Source organism: Anopheles nili, chromosome 3 (assembly GCF_943737925.1).
Source record: "Anopheles nili chromosome 3, idAnoNiliSN_F5_01, whole genome shotgun sequence".
NCBI lineage: Eukaryota > Metazoa > Arthropoda > Insecta > Diptera > Culicidae > Anopheles > Anopheles nili.
Window position 1 is genome coordinate 47,634,039 of NC_071292.1, and position 12,505 is coordinate 47,646,543.

General features: G+C 37.3%; 4 protein-coding genes across 5 annotated transcripts; 2 read left to right on the top strand and 2 right to left on the bottom strand.

The window, feature by feature from the left end:
* Positions 1-70: 70 nt before the first annotated feature.
* Positions 71-1,505, bottom strand: LOC128725343 (nedd8-activating enzyme E1 catalytic subunit). Its single transcript, XM_053819077.1, has 2 exons — positions 1,349-1,505; positions 71-1,286 (listed from the first exon to the last, which is right to left on the bottom strand). Exons 1-2 carry the CDS (start codon positions 1,503-1,505, stop codon positions 94-96), a joined length of 1,350 nt encoding a protein of 449 aa, XP_053675052.1. The 3' UTR covers positions 71-93.
* A 1,119-nt stretch (positions 1,506-2,624) lies between these two features.
* On the bottom strand, positions 2,625-4,271 carry LOC128723150 (vitellogenin-1-like). The gene is made up of 5 exons (XM_053816865.1): positions 4,025-4,271; positions 3,547-3,945; positions 3,244-3,478; positions 3,128-3,165; positions 2,625-3,054 (listed from the first exon to the last, which is right to left on the bottom strand). Exons 1-5 carry the CDS (start codon positions 4,269-4,271, stop codon positions 2,840-2,842), a joined length of 1,134 nt encoding a protein of 377 aa, XP_053672840.1. The 3' UTR covers positions 2,625-2,839.
* A 3,299-nt stretch (positions 4,272-7,570) lies between these two features.
* Positions 7,571-9,494, top strand: LOC128726178 (uncharacterized). 2 transcript variants are annotated; one of them, XM_053819970.1, is made up of 5 exons: positions 7,571-7,847; positions 7,928-7,992; positions 8,211-8,451; positions 8,519-8,610; positions 8,767-9,494. In XM_053819970.1, exons 1-5 carry the CDS (start codon positions 7,619-7,621, stop codon positions 9,337-9,339), a joined length of 1,200 nt encoding a protein of 399 aa, XP_053675945.1. In that variant the 5' UTR covers positions 7,571-7,618; the 3' UTR covers positions 9,340-9,494. The 2 variants fall into 2 exon arrangements, with proteins under 2 accessions (XP_053675945.1, XP_053675946.1); XM_053819971.1 differs by lacking the exons at positions 8,211-8,451; positions 8,767-9,494 and having other exon boundaries at positions 8,519-8,603.
* Positions 9,495-10,187: 693 nt separating this feature from the next.
* Positions 10,188-11,886, top strand: LOC128724469 (uncharacterized). Its single transcript, XM_053818193.1, has 6 exons — positions 10,188-10,277; positions 10,347-10,566; positions 10,722-11,033; positions 11,100-11,197; positions 11,333-11,371; positions 11,498-11,886. The coding sequence occupies exons 1-6, from the start codon at positions 10,227-10,229 to the stop codon at positions 11,873-11,875; spliced, it is 1,098 nt and encodes a 365-aa protein (XP_053674168.1). The 5' UTR covers positions 10,188-10,226; the 3' UTR covers positions 11,876-11,886.
* The last annotated feature ends 619 nt before the right edge of the window (positions 11,887-12,505 follow it).

Here is a 12,505-nt window from a genome sequence, read left to right on the forward strand (position 1 = left end):
GTTTATATATTTTTTATTATTTTATTTTTCTTTATACGCAATACAATGCTAAGCATTAGATGTTGTTATTCAGAAATTGTAGATTAATAAGACCTATTTCATTTCTACCTCATTTGGTTGAAACTTTAGTTTAATAAGGATTGTATTCGGTGTTGTAATGTCTGCTACCATGATCTGTTGGTTATCCTTCAATCCAAGCTCATTGAGCGACAACGTGAGATTCCCTTTCGTGGCTTCTTCAATGCTCTTGATCGTTCCCATGTAGAGCGTTTTATTTTTACCATCCAAAACTGCTGTTAATCCTGGACTTTTCATTTGAAACTCAGGACTTTCGCAAAGATGTGTAATAAGATCCTGTAATGTCATGCCATTCGGATCCGCTACTTCCACAAGTCGTGGCACCTGACTACAAGCCAGACAATCGTCTCGCTTTTCTGCCTCGTAGGTATACGTGTATATTCCATCAACGTCATTAAATACCATGTAATTGACCAATGGTTCACAGCAGCTGGAAGCAATCTTGAATACCTCCGTTGCACATGCAGCCGCAATCACCGCATTCGTGCTAGCAACCGCCGGTATGATGTTCTTTAATACCCCTTGCACCAAACGATACGACAGTCCAGTTATATTGAACGTGTTTGCCCGCTCCTGTGCCTTCTCGTACACCCATGAGACGTGCTGAGGATCATCGCCATCCAGTGTCACATCAGTTCCAAATGGAGTCTCCTTAGGCCATTGAATAATTTTCACATACTCAATGCAATGTTCTGGCAGTCTAGGAGTATTCGCAATGGTGCATAACGGATAATTAATCTGAGGAGGAAATAAGTCTAACGTGCAGTCGATGCATGCCGTCATTCCAGGTAAAATCACACGAGCGTTGCCTTTGAATCCTTCTGTTCCTCCATCGATAAGGGGAATTATGGAAGTTTCGTCAACCGAGCCATCTTCTTCATACTCCAACATCGATATAAGCATCCCGTTAATCCACCGGCGAGCAACAATTGAATCCAGTCCACTCACTATGATATGAAACTGGCGATAGAACGAGGAATCAAAGTCTTGAATTTTGCAAAAATGCGGCGTTACGACACATCCTGGCACGCGTTCACTAATGAACGTTGCGGCACATTGCGCCTTCGATTTGCCGATATCCGTTCGACGAAACAGAAACTGACGATTGAGATTAGAGAGCTCGATTGTGTCCATATCGATTACGTGAATGTCGCGAAATCCCATTAGGGCCAAATCCTTCAATAATTCACATCCCAATCCTCCGGCACCTTAGGCAGAGTAAAACATACATTAGTTATTAGAGCAAACCAAAATTTCATGCCGTGCTTACCGATCACTAAAATTTTGCAAGTATTGAGTAGAAATTCCAACGTTTCCGATGAAGCCGCAAAATTTGGGTGGCAAAAAGGGCCAGACCTCTCCAGAATCTTTCGCAAATGATTCCACCGTTTCCCTAAATGATCGTTGTTTTGAGAGGCTACTTCCATTGTGCAGGAGAGCTGTTGACGTGATCTGTTGAAAAATGGTTAAATATTGGACCAAAATTGCATTAAATGAACATAAAAAGGAAATCGGCATAATGCTGCCTCCATGTTATGGATTGCTGTTATTTAAGTTTTTGTGGGTATTAACTGCTATTGTAAAACTAATCGGATCTATTGAAACCTTCAAACGAGCAGGTTTGATGTAGTAACCGGCTCAATAATAGTATTCACTCGGAACGGAGCGCAAATCGGAGCGATTTGCAGTGTATACACTTTTCTGAAACCTATGATGTTATTATAATTACTTTTATTCTATTCGGTTGATATCGTTAATGGTGAAATTGTGCTTGCAAACAAAGATCCAGTATTTTATCGAAAGAACTGCAAAAATAATTCCTTACAAAACACCGAGTAAAGCAACAACCAAAACACACATTAATTTTGACGCACAAAACGTCAAAGTTGATGGAACGGTTGGCGATTTAAAATTAGCTATCTTGCAGCCGCTATTTCGTAGCTTTTTTGCAATATCCTTCTCTTGCTTCGTTAAAATCTTCTAAAATAAGCCAATAAGCTTTCTTAAAACTTACTTTATGGATAAATTTATTAGAATATAAAATACAATGTCATTTGTGCTCTGAATTATTTTGTTTGTAATATTTTGTCGATCGTAAAAAACTGTGCTGAATTTTAACATGTAGAATGTTGGTACACTTTGAATGATAACCCAAATTTTGAAACCGGCCTTGTTATCTTAGGATTTTTTACATACAATCGTTGCTGCTCGAAGTGGACGGTTGTATCCAGTGTATTTCACTGTAAGGCATATGACTCTAGATAGTCGAACCTATAAAGAAGTGGTCAACCTTTGAATATATTAGAAGTGACTCTTTGGAGTATTCAAATATAGAAGGCTACATCCCATTTCGCAAAGAAGAAAAGGATTTTTCAAACATTGCAGGTATGATGTGAGGAAAGGGAAGGAAGTTTGTCGTTGACATACGAAATCGCGCTAGGGTACAAGCAGTTGAATGGCTATACTACAGCCTGTGGAAACCTCTCTAGTCTCTCTATGTTTGGCAAGAAAATACTTAGAAATTTGTTTTACAAGTCATCATACAAATATATTTTATTATTTAATGCACGAAATTGTTTCGATTCCGCTTAAAAGATCCTTACCCGCATGAGAATGGTTCTATAATATGTAAAGCTTATAATCGATCGATGAAATTGAAATTATACTCCAAACATGACATAACAAGTAAAAATTAATATTATTTAACAGTTGATCGTTGTCCCATTTCATATAACCGGAAAATCCAAGCTCGATGTACAATTTATTCCGAAAGGGCAAACGGAGATTTGTCTTTTGTCTTCAAAAAGAAATTTCCTTTCGCTGTCGTGGGACACCCATAGCCAAGTGGAATAGGATTGCTATTGCAGCCACCAGTGGTAAGCGATAAAAGGGAGTTACATTTAGTAGCCAGAAGACTTTTTTCTGCACCGGGATAAACCGTCTCTGCATACAGCTCCCACGCACGCTTGTGTGAACCTAGATGAAAAATAAAGATCAACACGTTTATTGAACGAACGCGACGCTGCCACTTATAAGCACTTGCACATACATGCTGGATCCAAACATCCAGGCTGGACGGAAACGACACTAAAATAAAAGACCCAATTCGAATACCGGAAGTAAGTATAACATAATCCACTCATCGTTTACATCTTGTTATCTCACCCGTTGGGGTAGAAATCCGCATCTCCTATTGGGTCTCGCTTGCCCAACACTTTGGCATTAGTGTGAATGATATCCACAAAATCGGCGTCACCTCGCTGTATACCGCTCAAGGACTCTCCTTCGTTGAAGCAAGGGTTAGCTGGGTCTAGTCCCGTGATCCGAGGTATGGATTTGTTCGTTAGATACTGAAAGTGTCGTCCTGCGGCGCCAACGATGTGTGCCCCTAAACTGTGACCTGCGAATGAATGAAGGTGTTGCACAAATGCATTTTGCTAACGACCCACATGTTTGCCTCCTACTTACCTATCAGATGAATCTTTTCCAAAGGCACATACTTGATCAACCTTTTCAACCCGTCTGCCAAACCCTGACCAAGATCGTTCGTGTTAAATGCGGACCAAGTGTAGAGTGTGTCCACGTACTCGGCTGTATCAATAACGACGAAGTTGTATCCGCCACGTGCTTTGTAAGCATTGTAGATAGTGTCGATAGCCCGATTCGGTTCGTTCACGTTCGACGTCCATCCGGTGACCAAAATGACCGTATCGTGCGATTTGTTGAAAAGCTCGTCCATCCACAGATCGTCTGATTCAAGCAGCGGTATGGTGATGTTGTTATCGCCGGTCATCAGGATGTAATTCATCTCGGTGATGTTGACCGAGTTCTCCGATGCAGTTGCATTCGAGAGCAGTGCAACGGAACCTGCGAGTGCGAGTGAAAACCAAACCAAATTAGAATGCCCCAATCCCGCCAACGGGATAGCCTGTGTTGGATAACTTACATATTTGGTTGATCGTAGCTGCGATCGCTTCCGCTGGCAAGCCAATGATCGATTGCTTGCTAAATTCCAGCAACTGCTCCGGGGAAAATATCTGCGGTATACTCTCAGCCACCCCCTTCGCCGTTTTGGCCGCCACTTTCGCCACTTCGCCGGTCTTCTTCACAAGCCCGCCAAAATCGAACGAGTGGACTTCTGGACAGCAAATGCATGCAAACAGCATCAGCACAACGATCACCCGTTTGCCCATAGCTACCGATGATCTTTGTGAGAGCGTGAGAACAAAACAAACAGCACAATAGCTGCAGGAAAACACAAAAATAACATGAGCATCAGCGTCGAAGTTGCAGCATGTAGTATGCTGTTAGACGCATTGTTTCCTCTTTCAGTTTTTTCTCTCAGTTTTGTTGTGATTTCGATGACGAACTCGATAATTGTCCGTTTGTACCGCGGTACAAATTATGAATCACACGAGAAACATGGGAACGTCGAGAAGCTTCAATTCATCCAATCGAACGATTGTACAGTTAATCAAAGCTCGATTGATCCAGAGTTGCTTCCTTATAGCGTAGTGTTAAATTGAAAGAAATTACATATTGAAGAAAGATTTCACATTCTTGTTCTAAGGAAACCCCCAGGCGAACTTTTAATTTTAAACGTTCATTAGATTGACGTGATCACCTTGAGGTATGGATCGTTTCGTTGTGAAACAGTATCTGAACATCGTGTATGGATCATTTCTCTTAACAGGAAATTGTTAAGAAAATTATGAAGTTTTCACAATTTTATTACAAACAGTGTAGAAAATATAGTGAAAACTTCGAAAAAAAACAATAAATAGAATTATATTCAACGAATTCAAACCATTTAACACAACGAATCATATTGAATGTTAAGCACTAAACTTTCAGCGTTATATTTTCAAAATGGCCAATACTATGGATGCTGCTGACGTTGGTTCTATTGATGGAGCTATTATTACAATTATTTTCCCTTCCCTTAAACAAACGTCATTCAGTCATGATCTGAATTCTAACATAAGCAATTCTCCTTAATTTTATGCAAGAATATATGAATACAAAATGAATTTTGATTCATAATTCATAACTCACAGCCGTTATGGCGATGCGACATAAATTGATCACTTTGAACTTTATTATTTCCGTTCGAATTGGTTTGTAATAACAGTAAGTATAGTGCACGTTCATTTAGTGCGCTTTAAAGTAGCATGCTGCTAACATGAATATCTTCAAATGAGTTTGAACGTATTAAAAGAGTAGCAAGTTCAACACGACAATAAAAAAACACAATTTTACAATGTTATCAAACATATAATTTTGCTAGTTAGAAATTTAAATCGAGATTTAGCTGTCAGGATCTTTGCGTAATGATTTTCAACAAATGTTTATGCCTACCACGTTTTCACCCAGTCACACGAATACAGAACCTCGTAAGCACTACGCAACGATATGACTCGGCGTGATCATCCGCGCTCGGCGAAACAAATCGAACTAATCTGTGATCTGAGAAAAATTATAATTTTATATCCGCGTAACGCAGTGCAACGGTTTACATTCTCGTCTCACTACCGTTTAACCAGCAGTTTGCCTTGTCTCACAAACTCGCTCTGTTTCGTTACGGCTAGCAAGTGAGTTCCAAGTAAGACTACATCTACGTAAATTCGTAAATCACGATGAAAAAAACTAGTGCCAATGCATTCATGGATGGACACTAGAACACGGTAAAAATGATGCCTTTACGTACACGTTACCTCGTGCACGGCCAATGTCACCATGCCGACAACTAACCTACTGCCAGTTCAAGGATATCAACACGTGGTGCTGATGCTGCGTTCAAGTGACGCAGCAATGTAACGGACGAAAGAAAGCTCAATCATTTGCGCGAATCAGTTCAACGAACTTAGGACGTTCGGTCGATCTACGAGAAATGAATAAAAACTCGCCACAAACTGTACTTAATGTCTAGACAGCTGCGTGCCCTTGTGCAGATAACAATTTTTTAAATAACTATTTAACTGTTTGTAAGACCTCACAAAAAAAAGATTCCCTATTCGTAAACGCAACAATTTGTACGTTCATCTTTTACTGAACACGCTCAGTATATTACTGGCAGTGACAAATTTGTATGTTTACTTATGAATATTCAATAGGCGCATTACTTTTTTGTTAGTGCTGGATACGCTGAGTATGCGCTTTTGGGGAGGATTTGCACACTCGCGGAGGTACGAACTTCTCTTGACCTTCAACGCGTAGTTGAGTAAGCTTAACATCGTATTCAACGACGATTTCACTTATCCTTTCATAATTGTAATCTACGGTTCTACGTTTAATATCCTAATAAATCTGATAGCCATTCAAACTCAATGGTTTTTGAACTGGTCAATTTGATATCAATATATTATATATTATAGAAAAAACAATTTAGTACAAAGTGAATTGGACTAACAGTATTCAGCAAAATTTATTATAATTTATTACCATTAATATTAGCTTATAAAGCAACGGACTTAAATTACAGAAAAAGAAGTTTTCTAGGCAACAAATGCGAGTTTTTTATATCTGTTCATGACACTATAAGTGGTATTTGGATGGCGCAATGATTGAACTACATTGGACGTATAAATAATAAAGGGATGTGGATAAAGGATAGCCCCAAAGGAGACAGAAACAGCAACGTTTAGGTGTACTACATGGTACAAGAAACTGCAGAAGTGATATTTGGAAGAACCAATCGATAATAGGCGGTATAAGAACAGTATGGCCTGGATTTGTAGTGTTTAAAGCAATTTTTATAATTGATGAAAAAAAACAAACAGGAAACAAGCACATATTGGACAGAATAAGTTTTCCAAAAGACGAGAAAAATATGTTGAAGAAAAGTAGGTGTTAGAAGGAAAAGAATAATTTTATTTGAAAAATAAAAATTGAAAACTATATGAGATAGAAGGTGGATTCGTTGAAGAAAGTGTACTGCAGAGTTGAAAAATGTGAGGAATAGCCATTTACTTACCCTGATTAGAAAGCGGACGAGAAAGATAAGAATAGAGAAGCATTAACTGTGATAAAGTCTAAAGTATTGATTGACGACGAGCATAGAATGAGCATAAGAATCTTTCCCTAAACCTACGATCCAGATGAAATCAGGTTATCCAGCGAGTGTCAAATTATTTAGCATGGGCCGACCTGTTCTACACGCATTTAACAGATAAACAATCAACATCAACATTACCAACGATGAAAAGTTATGTTGAAACTTGTGCAATAAGACAAAAATCTCAAAGAGTGTTGAAATATTCTTTCTAAGATGGAAGAACTTTAAATCATCAATTCATTTTGGCACCACATACAAAATTGCATAGAACAAATATAGTTATAACTATTGAATTTTTATTCTACTAATGGTAAACAATCTGAAGATGTAAAAACAATTTTTTTTTCTTGAATGTGCCACCAGTTTTAATGTATATAAAGAATTTGTTTCTGGGTGTTTTTGTTTCATGAATTGTCTACTAGATTTGCATAGTTATTTGAAATTGCCCGAAACTAATAGAATAAAATAAACCATTGTTTTGAGAACATGGACGCATACCAACTAAGACGCCAAAATAGTGTGGTAGGTTTAGTCAAAGTGGAATACGAATCAAACAACGAAAGTGATGACCGAATAATCAAAGATATTGAAATAGAAGAAAAAAAAGTTATAAAAAAACAAACTTGGGTAGAACCCGATGTAAGTGCTATAATTGGGAAAAAATCTGTAAAAAAGCCTAGGTTAAATGGACACAATTTTACGCGATGTCATTCTGGTATGTTATTATATATTACAGAAAAGCACTGCTATACTATATGTATTGTATGCTTTAAAATGTGTATGCTTTTACTTTAGACTCAATACAACAAAGGCATCAAGATGCAGAGCCCGAAAACAGAAAGATACGGCATAAAAAATCAGTATGTATTCAAAAGAATAGTTTTACTAAGCTCCCAGAATTGATAAGACAAGACCAGAGTTTATTTACTTTTTATTAAGTTTAACTAATAAACAAAAGCATATTTTTGATAAATGTAACTAACAGACATATCTGTAAACTTAAATTTGTTGTTTATGTTGTAGATTAGAAATATAGCCAATACATTTTATTAATTTTGAATAATTGACTCTTCATTAGACCATCGAAATGAGCGAAGACGAAACACTTTTATTTATATCGCTTATCAGGGCCCACAAATGTTTGTGGTGCCGAGAGGAAACAAAATATAAGGATAGGCATGCGCAAGAAAACGCATGGAACATCGTTGCTAGGACCCTGGATCGACCAAAAGCATGTTTACAAGAGAAGTGGACTTCATTGCGCAGTGCGCTTAGGGTTTACAAAAAAAAAGTGAGAGAAAGTAAACTTAATGCATCAAGTGAGTAAACTCTATTTTGCGTATCGTAACAAATATCTTCAACTTGATTCTGATTGTTCCGCTTTAGATAGCAACGAAATTTACAAACCACAATGGTTTGCATACGATGCGTTAAGTTTTATGACACCTGGTGATGAACGCACCATATCCACGGAAGAGGTAAGCTTGATATAGAAATTAAGGTATCAATGAGAAAAAAAATCGTTGTCATTAGCAACGAATAATAGCCTTGCTTGTTTGTTTTGTACAATTTCAAATTAAGCACATGTGTAGATGAGATGACACATTTCTGTTTTTATCCATACTTTGTCTTAGTTTCAACAATTATCGACTGAAAGTGATTCATTCTATTATGGAGGGCTTAATACGGTCAACCCATCCAGCACAATAACCACAACACGATCAACAATCCATCCTACTAGATCAAACATCCTTGCATCAGCTGAATCAAAAGAATTAGATGCTAGCCAACTCGTGCACACTATTGCAGGACGATCTACCTTAAATCCTGTTCTATCAGTACGTAATTTTGCACAGTCTGCACCGACCAGCGCTTCGTTTCCAATTACCTGTACTTCCTCATGCAGTGACTCTAATATATCCGGACAAGATAACGATAAAATTAAAATAATGCAGGCATTCATGAAAAATGAACAGGAAATAGCGAGATCGTTAGCGCAACTTATGGAAGTTACTAAAGGATGTTCTGAAGCGTTCGATAAGGAGTGCATGAAAATGGGACAATCCTGGGGATGTCAATTGCAGTGCCTAGATTTAGAAGAACGATATGAAATAATTCCTAAGGTAAATCAGCTCTTGTTCGAGGCATCAGTAAAAATGTTTGCCAGACGGTTGAAGGGCAATTCTTCGGACTTAAACGAGAAATAAAACGTGATAAACATGTATATGCCATCACGACGCCACATCATGCCTATGAGCATGAAGCGATTACTAATCAATTCAATTTCATTTCTATTCATTCAGTAGTGGTTTTTTATTATAATAAATCACTTTTTTTTATTCAGTCTTACTTTAGACATGGCGGAGCCTACTTGATACGATCGTACAATTTATGGTACTACTTTAGTAATAGAAGTAGAAGATATCTAAAAGATATAATTCAATTATAATTTACATAATAAACGTAATGGACAAACCCTCAGAACAAATGGAGTTTCCATACAACGTGCTTGTGTAACCCTCCGAATATTGTTCCAATTATAAGTTGTTCTCTCGACTGAGCCTCCCCCTTACGTTGGACTGACTATCCAGCTACGTAAAAATAGCAAACCATAGAAAACCTTAGTAAACCAGGCTTTATACCGATGGTTGGGCAATTGGAAAAAAACTTCGTTTTTCACAGGATTCATCAACCAACTGTTCAACACAGACGAGTTTGTTCCATCGAATACTGTATTGTCCAGGTGCTTATGATTCATTGGAAGGTTTGAATTCAAAATATTCCCTTTTTTGGCGCCCATCGATTTGACAACACCATTCTAGTTTGTTTACGTTTCTAAACAAGCGAACTGCAAGGGTTAAAACACGATGCAGCGTGTAAACTGGGCATTACAGTCGTTTACAATCAAACAAGCTGTCATTCTGTGATTGTTTTGATTACTTTTTGTGAATTGCACTGTTTCCCTAGTTAAACCATTCTGTTTTTTATTGTGTTTCTAAAACATCCCATTAGCAAACTAAACATTCTACAATCTGTCTTACGCTTGATTTTAATACTTTTCTAATAATTCAGACAATTTGTTTATATTATCACGATGGATGACTTCCAAAACCAACCTAACCAAAGCTCCGAGATGACGACAATGGTAACAACGAAAAGCTATCAGTTTATTTTCTAAGAGCTCCATAACTCCCGTTTGAACTCATGTTTTCAGCTTCCAGTGATTTCTATCAAAGTAAATCCGATTTCTGAGGAAGAAATTGAGGCTGATAGAGACACAGAAGCAATTATAGAGTTTGTTAAAGTTGATTGCCGAACAAACGATGGACGCGAAATCGACCAATATGTTGATGATATTGAAGACGAAGATGATACACATTTATACCAAAACAGTATATACGACGATTCTGGAATCAAAACTGTTACACGAGATGGTAAGAATGAAGATTAATTCAAAATGACTTCTGCACTGCTATTAGTAAACTAAAACCTTTATTATAAATTACTGTTACTATGTAACTACTTTCTTTAATTTTGCAATCTAACTTAGATAAAAAATATCATTTATGTTCTTACAATTTCTTCGTAGATTCCAAAGAAAATTCTCGCAACCAGGTGGAATTTTTGGATGAATTTAGGCCAATTGGAATGAAAAGTAACGAAAGATCGGTTTATATGACTAATGTACAAACCAGTCAGTTTATATCTGCGGTACGAGAACACCAGTGTCTGTGGAATCCGAAATCGAAAGCCTTTAAAAATAAGCAAATTCGAGACCATGCATGGCGGGAGATATCCAAATTAAATGGCTTGGAAGTTAAGAAGCTAAAGTATAAATGGGCTTCTTTAAGAGGATCCTTTCGACATTACATGTCGCTAGCGAGAGCAAGCAAAACTATGAGTAAGCCCAATTTGTTATATTTACTTTGCTTTTTTGTCTAACATAGTTTTGCTTTATTACATTCAGATATGGATGAAAGGTATAATATACAGTGGCCCTTTTATGAAAAAATGTCATTTGTGAAAGGAGATGGTGACTTTGCTAAGAAAAAATCCAGTATATTTGTGAGTACAATGTGATAGTGATATAGCAATCGACTAAGATTGGAATTTTTACTCATCATTTTCTATACTTTATTCCAAGATAAATATCTTCATTACAATACTTTAAAAATTAGCTAATCGCGATCTATGTTTCAGCCTGCAAAACCCACCGTGTCTTCTAACTCTTACGATCAGGTAAGTTGTTATTTGTTTAAAGGTTGGTTATTTTTTCCATTACCTGTAAAACCATTTGTGGTAAAATGCAAACCGATTCAATTTTGGAATTGTACTTGATATATATTTATTTACTATTTCTCACAGCAAACGGCACAGACAACAAATCAACATGAGGCAGCCGCAAAAAAACTCACGGCTGGGACAATCGATTCACCAAGAATATTGAAAATAACCCGCGAGCCACCGTTTGCCTCCGTTCCTCCAAAACCCACTCCAGCTGCACACGTTCCTATCAAAAAGCAAAAATGGGATGAGACAAGCAGCGACCAGTACTATGACAAAATAAAGACATTTGTAGACACCAGCAAACGACTTTCGGATATGAAAGTTGATCACGACGTCATGTATCTTGCTGGGTTGTATGAAAAATTGTTGAAGTTTTCCCCTAGAACTAAACAGATTATTAAATGTAAAATTGATCAACTAGTAAATGATCAGATATTAAAAAGCTTAGAAAACTAATCATCTATGTATCTGAACAAAATATATAAATAAGGAGTTTACTCTGTTAACAAGATAAGATCCGAAGTTTCTTTGAACTTCTTCGTCGTGCGGAACGTCAGCATATCACATTTTATATCTAAACATGGGTCTTGCATCGATAAACAGTTAGCATGTGGGAATTAGTTATCAGGATTGTGAAACCTGGCTATGGGGACAACCAGATGATTGACAAGACTGTCATTAGGTTCTCCAGAGGTACTCTGGGGATTGAACGTAGAACCCGTTTTACTGTCTCAAGTATTGAAATGGCTACGGGACTCATCAAACAAAACGAAACGGTCTTGAACTGTATATAAAGCAGTAAGCAGCTTGATATCGAAGATACTACCGAACATAGAACTAGAGAAAATTAATAAAATGGAAAACGCGAAAAGGTTTATTGAGGGTCGATTTATATAGAATGAGTATAGGATATTCGTAGGATGCAGAAAAGGAAGGGTAGTGTAAAATATCTACAACGGATAAAAGCTCTCTTATCATTTTTTTTCGTTGCCCTTTTTGCTCCCATCGTTCTATCTACAGCTTGCTTTTTTCAAACTGCACCGGTCGTTTTATCCATATTCCCCATCCGTTTACACCTTCACCATG